At 37.2% G+C, this 9,553-nt stretch overlaps 1 protein-coding gene across 1 annotated transcript in view; it reads left to right on the forward strand.

Annotated features, from left to right (window-relative positions):
- CPLANE1 (ciliogenesis and planar polarity effector 1) overlaps positions 1–9,553 on the forward strand; it is a 160,689-nt gene that overhangs the window by 35,830 nt on the left and 115,306 nt on the right. Inside the window, exons 16-18 of the mRNA XM_037745599.1 lie at positions 989–1,162; positions 4,353–4,581; positions 5,328–5,467. Of these exons, the coding sequence (XP_037601527.1) occupies positions 989–1,162; positions 4,353–4,581; positions 5,328–5,467 (543 nt within the window). The remainder of the gene's footprint in view (positions 1–988; positions 1,163–4,352; positions 4,582–5,327; positions 5,468–9,553) is intronic.

The raw sequence follows: 9,553 nt of genomic DNA on the forward strand, positions 1-9,553 counted from the left end.
AAGAGAGAAACTCTGTCTCAAAAAAAAAAAAAAAAAAAAAATACTTGCAACACTTTAGCTCCTCAAAGTATCAACAGGAAGTAGCTACAAAATTAATATAGTGGTACAGTAGGAACTACAATGAATTTTATGCAGTTATTTAATACTTTGTGTGTGTTTACATTTCTCTTGACTGTGAGCAGTACCATATATGGCCTATAAGTGTTTGTGTAAATGTTGATAATTTTTTTTTCGAGTCAGGGTCTATCTAGCCCTGTCGCTTAGGCTAGAGTGTACTGGCACGATCTCAGTTCACTGTCTTTACCTCCCAGGCTCAAACGATCCTCCTACCTCAGTGCCCCAAGTGGCTGGGACTATCGGTGCTCACCACCATGCCCAGTTAATTTTTTTTGTATTTTTTGTATTTTTTTGTAGAGATGGGATTTTACCATGTTGCCCAGGCTGGTCTCGAACTCCTGAGCTCTAGACATCTGCCCACCTTGGCCTCCCAAAGTTCTGGAATTATAGATGTGAGCTACTGTACCCAGCCGATTTTGATAAATTTTAACTTTTTATAATTTATATTTATTTTATAGTACTAAATGATAAAATAATTATCTACATATATTTTTTATATTCATGACATACCTTTTTCCTTTTTTTTATATATATATTTCTAGGTTATATGGTATGCCTACAAGTTTTTTCAAATTGTCACAAATCTCCAAAACATTTTCTAGTATACTTATGAAAAAAAATCTACATGTAAGTGGATTTGTGCATTTCAAACCTGTGAAGTTCATCCTATGAAGGGTCAACTGTAATTGTTTTTCTTTTTATTGTCTTCAAGAAGTATGGTACCTATTATAACTCAGTTTGTGTAGGCCATAGGTGCTCATCTCAGAAAAAAATATGTTACAATTTTCTTTTTGTATAATGTTGGGAACTTAAATATTAATACTTTTGGTAGTTGATCACAATCTTCTTAGGTTATTGCTATATTCCTTAGGTGCTGTGAAGTCTCATTTTGAGTGTGGAATGACGGACGGTGTTCATCCTGAGGCAGCTGTGAGAGTTGTCCAGTCCATGGCTCGTTTCATGGCTGCCTATTTCACCAATCAGCAGCTTTGCATTTTGCCACCTCACCATGTGAATGTTCTTCCTCCACTTCATATTAAAACAGGTAATACAGTAAACAAATCCTTTCTAAACTGTTTTTGCATTGCACATAATATTTAAAATCATACTATACGGAGGCCATTAGGAAATGATTCTGTTCTAGCATAGTACCTGAAACATAGGAGCTATTTGTGAATGAACAGAATCTGAGAAAAATAATGGCTTAGATCTATTTTTATTGAATATGGATTTTTAAAAATCACAAAATGGACAAGTTGATCTTTATAAAGTTTGCATTTTTAAATTTTAATTAATTTTCTAGGGATGGGATCTTGCTATGTTACTCAAGCTGGTTTTGAACTCCTTGCCTCAAACGATCTTTTTTTTTTTTTTTGAGACAGAGTTTCGCTCTAGTTGTACAGGCTGGAGTGCAATGGCGTGATCTTGGCTCACTACAACCTCCACCTCCTGGGTTCCAGTGATTCTCTTGCCTCAACCGCCCAGGTAGCTGGGATTATAGGCATGTGCCACCATGCCTGGCTAATTTTTTGTGTTTAGTAGAGATGAGGTTTCACCATGTTAGGCTGGTCTCGAACTCCTGACCTCAGGTGATCCACCCATCTTGACCTTCCTGCTGGGATTACAGGTGTGCACCACCACGTCCGGCCAAATGATCTTAACTGCCTCAACCTCCCAAGCTGCAGGGAATATAGGTGTACACCCCTATGCCCAGCTACAGTTTCAATTTTTAAAGCGAAAGAGCTGCCACCTTCATTTATGTCAAAATGTAGAAATTTAACAAATATTGAGCTTGCTAATTTAGTATTTAATTTTATTTGGATGATTTATGATTTTATTTGGACCATTTACTTTTTAAATTTAATAATTTCATTAGTATGGTCAAATGCATCTAATCCTATGCTAGATAACTGCCCTGCTCTCATGGATATAAACATGTACACAAATTTCTATGATATTCATTTATTCTATTTTTTATTAAGTGCCTGCTTGCTATGTGCTACACAGTATTCTTGGTGCTGCAGATATATTAGCTTGCGCCACATGAAATTGATAATACAAAAACATTTGTAGTTTCTTCTTTTTAATATATGAAACAGATTCATCCTAATTGCCATGAACAAAATGATAAAGTACTTTTATGGGGTTTACATCTAATATGTTGAAACAGAAAATTAAATATATAAACAAGATATATCAAATGGTGATAATTGTTATGGAGAGAATTAAAATAGAGCAACGCAATTTTAGACTGGGAATTTTCAGAAGGAGCTCTCTGAGGAGGTGAAAGTTAAGCTGAACTCTTAATAACAAGGAAGAGTTAGATATATCAAGGCACATAGCATTCTAACCTGAGCTTGTATAAAAGCCCCAGGGCAAGAACAACTTGATGTGTTTGAGAAACTGAAAGATCTGTGTGGCTGTATGCTAAAGGGGGAAGACTAGAGGATTTGGTGGCTCATGCCTGTAATCCCAGCACTTTGGGAGGCCGGGTGGATCGCTTGAGTTGAGGAGTTTGCGACGAGCCTGGACAACATTGTGAAACTTTGTCTCTACAAAAAATACAAAAATTAGCCCAGCATGGTGGCATGTACCTGAGATTCTCAGTTAGTTGGAAGGCTGAGGCAGGAGGATTGCTTGAGCCCAGGTGACAGAGATTGTAGTGAGTGTACTCCAGCTTGGGTGACAGAGCAAGACTCTTGTCTTAAAAAAACAAACAAACAAAAAAGAAAATTAGAGGAAGAAGGGGAGAGTGGTATGAGTTGCATTCAGTTAATGGGCCAGATGATGTAAGCCGTGTTAAGCAATCTGATTTTTAAGTATTATGGGAAGCTGTTGGAGGGCTTAAAGCAAGAGTAGACATGAACTGATATGTATGTATAAGGCACACCTAGGTTAGAGTAGTAAAAGTTAAAATATAATTAGACGCTTAAAAAAGATGGCAACAAGTGGTCAGCAAATATAATCAGTCATAGAACCATGGATTTTGAATTACGTGTTCAAACTCATGTTCTGTGAATGTCTCAGGATACATATACATTTCATGTTTATTTTTCTAAACAGAATTTTTTTAAGCAGAAATCAGTATTAGGGATTTGAGTTGCTTATTTGGTGTGATATTTTAAAAAGTGGTGGACTTTTTTACTGTGTGAAAGTAGTAAAATTTTCAGAAAATTAAATTATTGAAGTTATTTTAATTGTATAGTACCTTGCTCATAGTGAATAAAAATAGGAAAAATATAGCCAGTCTCCTGGCTCCTTTGCTTATGCAGAATCGTACATCCAAGTGGTTGAAAACTTTTTTGTTTTCCAGATGTGTTTGTCAGAGAGCAAAAATGTTAATTCTTGTTGTAGGCATAGCCTGTGTAAGTCATGTGAGAAACTAACCATTTCAAGGAACAGAGAAGCTCATGATTGGTATTTACCACTTTTTGAGAGAATGAGTAAAAATTTTGAGAGAATGAGTAAAAATCCCATCAACGTGTTTTTTAATAACATTTCTTTTATTCTATTTTCAAGTTGCTTTATCAAGTTACTTCAATTAGGGAAAGGGACAGAAGGCCAGAGGGAATGATATTACCCTTTTGTATTAAATCCCAGGCCAGATGGTAATCTTATTTGTCAGGATTACGGAAAATCACATTTTTCTACTTTCTAATTGACACTAATGTTGAACACTTAATATGCCTGTTACCTCAAATTAGTCTTTGATTGCGTAACACTGTGGGTCACACAAAATCTGATAAAATGTAATTTCTGTCTTCTACATTTCATAATCTAGTATGAGAAATAAACATGTATTTCTGAGCATCCCACAGTAACAAATTCCACGTTGTGACCCATGTTGTGGTAATAAATTGTACATTGTGAACAAATAGTCTAGTAGATATAAATGTTTTTTGTATGTGTTTACATATTATCTGACACAAAAGTTTCATTAAACAATATTTAACTTTATTTGTGTCTAATACTTTCTATTCCATTCTCTGTTTTTTCTTTCTTCTGTTTCGTTTTAAAAATAATGCTGGTATTTGTTTCATGACCCACGAATGAGGCATATTCTTCAGTGTTAAAAGTGTTCTAGGGCATGTTGAGTATTACTTTAACCCATTTTATGCATATCTTCCTGGTGGAGTTTAGTAGATAATACTGATTGAAGAGATAAATTTACCTTTGTAAGGAAGCGTGAGTTTGGATGTGATTGTAATAATCAATTTTTAAAAATTTACTCACAGAGCAGTCCTTTCGACTTATTCCTCTGCAACACTGTAAGGTGGCCAGTGTTGTTAGAGATCAGAAGCTCTCTAATGTGTGGACAGTTGACTATGCACTTGAATTACTATTTATTGGTGGCCTGGTTCCAGAGGCTGTGTGGTTGACACATAAACTTGGAGACTGGAAGACATCTGTTTCAATTGGTGTGGCTTTCCAGCTGTTCTGTAAACATGATAGCAATTTTATGAGGTATGGATTTTTAGGCAATTTTAAGATACAGTATAATTGAACTATGTAAAGTATTTTATATTTCTCTTATTGCTGGTATTTACATATTGTGTGGAATCGTTTTCAGCATTGTCCAATGGAAACTTTCTTCAGTAATAGAAATGTGTTGTCCACTATAGTAGCCACTAACCACAAGTAACTATTGAAAAGCAGCTTGTGAGACCAAAGAATTAAATTTTCAATTTAATTTTAGTTAATTTAAATTTAAATAGCCACATATAGTTGGTGATTACTGTATTGAACTGCTCAGTGGCTTACTTATTTGTGTTAAAACATGTATTAATACTCAGGTGTGATGACTCATGCCTGAGGTCCCAACTACTTGGGAGGCTCAGGTGGAAAGATCACTTGATCTCGGGAGGTCAAGGCTACAGTGAGCCATGACCCTGTCATTACACTTCAGCCTGGGCAACAGAGTGAGACCCTGTCTTAAAACAAACAAAAACCATTTATTGAGCACACTTACGTGTTAGTGAAGCCCATATTTAGGGTAGCAATTAGAAATAAGAATGGGGGAGTGTTTTAGAATCATAATCGTGGAGGGTCTTATCATAATATTTCCTTGAATATTTCTTTTTTACATGTATGATAGATAAAAAGTAAATCCCATTGTTTCTTAAACTCTAATGTTTAGTCCTTGATGTCTGAAATCTTTTTTTTTTTTTTCAAAATTTGGATTCATTTCCCTTAACGTGATGTCATTTCAGGTCCAAGAAAAAGAGTCAGAATCTACCACTAAATATGACTCCAGCACAGATTTTTCAGGAAAAGCTGCAGTGTTTTTTAGGTCAACCAGCCTCTTTAGAAACAAAAAATGAAATGGGCTCAAAATATAAACAGTTTACAGGTATGTTACTTATGTATGGTCTGACTCATGTCAGATTAATGTAAACCTTATAATACCTTAAAAAGCTTATAAATGTCTACAAATGTATTAACACTTTGAAATAAGCTTATCAAGAATGAAAGTGTGATACTTATTTTTATTTTATTTTATTATTATTATTTTTTGAGATGGAGTCTCACTCTGCCACTGAGGCTGGAGTGCAGTGGTGTGGTCCTGGCTCACTATAACCTCTTCTTTTCAGGTTCAAGCAATTCTCCTGCCTCACCCTCCCGAGTACCTGGGATTACAGGCGTGGGCCACTAGAGCTGGCTAATTTTTGTATTTTTAGTAGAGACAGGTTTCCACCATGTTGGCCAGGCTGGTCTTGAACTCCTGGCCTCAGGTGATCTGCCCACCTTGGCTTCCCAAAGTGCAGGGATTACAGGTGTGAGCCACCACGCCTTGCCCAAAAATGAAAGTATGATATTTATACTTAACCATGGGAACACCCAAAATTGATGCCAGCTCAAAATATGAGAGTTGATAACTGAATGATTTTCTGATTTTCCTTACATATCTTTTTTTTTTTTTTTTTTTTTTTTTTTTTTTTTTTTTTTTTTTTTTTTTTTTTTTTTTTTTTTTTTTTTTTTTTTTTTTTTTTTTTTTTTTTTTTATATTAAAGTAGCTTTCTTGGTGCCACAGTGTTACAGCTCTGTGACTTCTCCTGTAGAGCAGGACCACCCCAGAGACTATGTTGAAAGTAAACTTCTTGCATACATTTACACTAATTATATTTCACTTCATTTGTATCATTTTCTTTTGCATCTGTAGAATCTCAGACCTGGAAGGGTACTTAGGAGTGATTCATTTCAACTGTCACCTAGTGCATCAATTATAGAGTTTTTTATTTGAAATGTTCAAAATGGTATTGAACAATAAAAATGATAAAATATTACACTTATTAGGTTTACACAGGAATCGTATAAAATTTATCTGTTTTACAGTTGGAGAAATTTAGATAAAAAGTAATGAAATCAGTCATTTAATGTCGTATATTTAATGGTAAAACCAGGATAACTATGAGGCCCCTCTGATTTTATTGGTGCATTGCTCCAGTAAGGAGTGAGGCTTCCAACTCTAGATTTCTAAAACTTATAATGTTTCTGTTTTGAGAGAACCTATAATACTTGGAAATCGGACTATAAACTTTTCTTTGATAATTTTCTATGCAGTTCTTTTGTTTTAATTAATGAAAAGATATTACTATGTGAAAGTTGGATTTTAAAGAAGTGACTAAAAAAATCCCCAGTCTGAACTTTGAGTTTTGGCAATATGTTGTTTTAGATGACCTGAAAACTCCCACAATAAATGCATAGGTAGAATGTGTTTCTAGATAAAATATAAAAAATATCCATTTAAAGGCCAAGCTTTAAAGAGTGTAAGGGGAATTGCCAGAGGTCAGAAACAACAAGCAAATAAAAACTCAAAGGGTTGAGAGGATGATACAAGATGGCCGAACAGGAACAGTTCTGGATTGTAGTTCCCAGCGAAAACACAGAGGGTGGAGGGTAAGTGATCACTGCATTTCCAAACGAATTTTTACTGCCCAAAGACCAGGAGATTCCTGGACGAAAAAGCACCACGAGTCTCTGGCGCAGCTGTTTCAGCCAGCGCAGCTGTTTTAGCCGACGCAGCTGTTTGAGCTGGCGCGGCAGGTCTCCGCACAAAAACTCACACAAATCCAGGCGCTGGTTCAACTGGTGACTGGAACACCTGGGAGACAGTCACCCATTCAACTGGAAAAAAAGGGGTTGAAACAGGGAGCCAGGTGATCTGGCTTAGCTGGTCTCACCCCCACAAAGACCAGCAATCTGAAACATATTTTGTTTCAGATTGAGCGTTTCACAGCGAGCACAGCTGGAACCGGGACAGTCCAGCTCTGTGGAGGGAAGGGTGTCCGCCACTTCCGAGGCAGTCCACCACTACAGAGACAGTCCGCCATTACTGAGGCAGTTCTAAGTACACCCCTATAAAGAAAACTGCAAGGAAGTTCACACAGCAGCTGGGCAAAGCCCACAGCAGCTCAGCAACACCTCTGCTGGCAGACTGTGACTAGGCTACCTCCTTGCTGGGCATGGCATCAGTGAAAAAAGGCAGAAGCACAAAAGGAACTTATAAATAAAGCCCCACCTTCCTGGGACAGAGCACCTGGGAAAAAAAGGTGATTATGAGTTCCGTTGCAGCAGACTTAAATGTATCTGCCCAGCAGCCCTGAATGGAACAACGGAGCTCACAGCTCAGCACTTGAGCTCCTATAAGGGACAGACTGTCTCCTCAGGCAGCTCCCAGACCTCTGTATATCCAGAGACGCTTCATAAAGGACAGCTCAGGCTGACTTCTGGTGGATATCCTTCTGGGACAGAGATAACAGAAGAAGAAACTGGCAGCAACCCTTACTGTTCTGCAGCTGCTGCAGGTGATGCCCAGGCAAGCAGGGTCTGGAGTGACTGTTAGAAGGAAAACTAAGATACAGAAAGAAATAACTTCATCATTAACAGAAAGGACGCCCAGAGACTCTATCTGAAAGCCACCAACTACAAAGACCACAGGTAGATAAATCCACAAAGATGGGAAGAAACCAGCACAAAAAGGATGAAAACAGCCAAAACCAGAGTGCCTCTCCTCCTCCAAGAGATCACAACTCCTCACCAGCAAGGGAACAAGGCTGGATGGAGAATGAGTCTGATGAATTGACAGAAACAGGCTTCAGAAGGTGGGTAATAAGAAACTTCTCTGAGCTAAAAGAACATGTTCTAACCCAATGCAAAGAAACTAAGAACCTTGAAAAAAGGTTTGATGAAATGCTAACTAGAATAAACAGGTTAGAGAGGAATATAAATAAACTGATGGAGCTGAAAACACAACACGAGAACTTCACGAAGCATAAACAAGTTTCAATAGCCGAATCGACCAAGCAGAAGAAAGGATATCAGACGTTAAAGATCAACACAGTGAAATAAACCGAGAAGGCAAGATTAGAGAAAAAAGAGAAAAAGAAATGAACAAAGCCTCCAAGAAATATGGAATTACGTGAAAAGACCTAATCTACATTTGATAGGTGTACCTGCATGTGACGGAGGGAATGAATCCCAGTTGGAAAACACTCTTCAGGATATCATCCAGGAAAACTTTCCCAACTTAGCAAGGCAGGCCAATATTCAAGTCCAGGAAATAAAAAGAACACCACAATGATATTCCTCAAGAAGAGCAACCCTAGGCACATAATCATGAGATTAACCAGTGTTGAAATGAAGGAAAAAATGCTAAGGGCAGCTAGAGAGAAAGGTCAGGTTGCCCACAAAGGGAAGCCCATCAGACTCACAGCAGATCACTCAGCAGAAACCCTACAAGCCAGAAGCGACTGGGGGCCAATATTCAACATCCTTAAAGAAAAGAACTTTCATACCAGAATTTCATATCCAGCCAAACTAAGCTTCATAAGTGAAGGAGAAATAAAATCCTTTATGAACAAGCAATTACTCAGAGATTTCATCACCACCAGGCTTGCTTTAAAGAGCTCCTGAAAGAAGCACTAAACATAGAAACAACCAGTACCAGCCACTCCAAACATGTGCCAAATGGTAAAGAGCATCAACACAATGAAGAAACTGCATAAACTAATGGGCAAAACAACCAGCCCACATCAAAATGGCAGGATCAAATTCACAGATAACAATATGAATCTTAAATGTAAATGGGCTAAATACCCAATCAAAAGACACAGACTGGCAAATTGGATAAAAAGTCAAAACGCATTGGTATGCTGTGTTTAGGAAACCCATCTCACATGCAAGGATACACATAGGCTCAGAATAAAGGGATGGAGGAAGATTTACCAAGCAAATGGATAGCAAAAAAAAACAGGAGTTGCAATCCTAGTCTCTGTTAAAACATACTTTAAACCAACAAAGACCAAAAGAGACAAAGAAGGGCATTACATAATGGTAAAAGGATCAATGCAACAAAATGAGCTAACGATCCTAAATATATATGCACCCAATACAGGAGCACCCAGATATATAAAGCAAGTTTTTTTTTTTTTTTTTT

This window comes from Cebus imitator, unplaced genomic scaffold, assembly GCF_001604975.1.
Source record: "Cebus imitator isolate Cc_AM_T3 unplaced genomic scaffold, Cebus_imitator-1.0 Scaffold205, whole genome shotgun sequence".
Classification (NCBI taxonomy): domain Eukaryota; kingdom Metazoa; phylum Chordata; class Mammalia; order Primates; family Cebidae; genus Cebus; species Cebus imitator.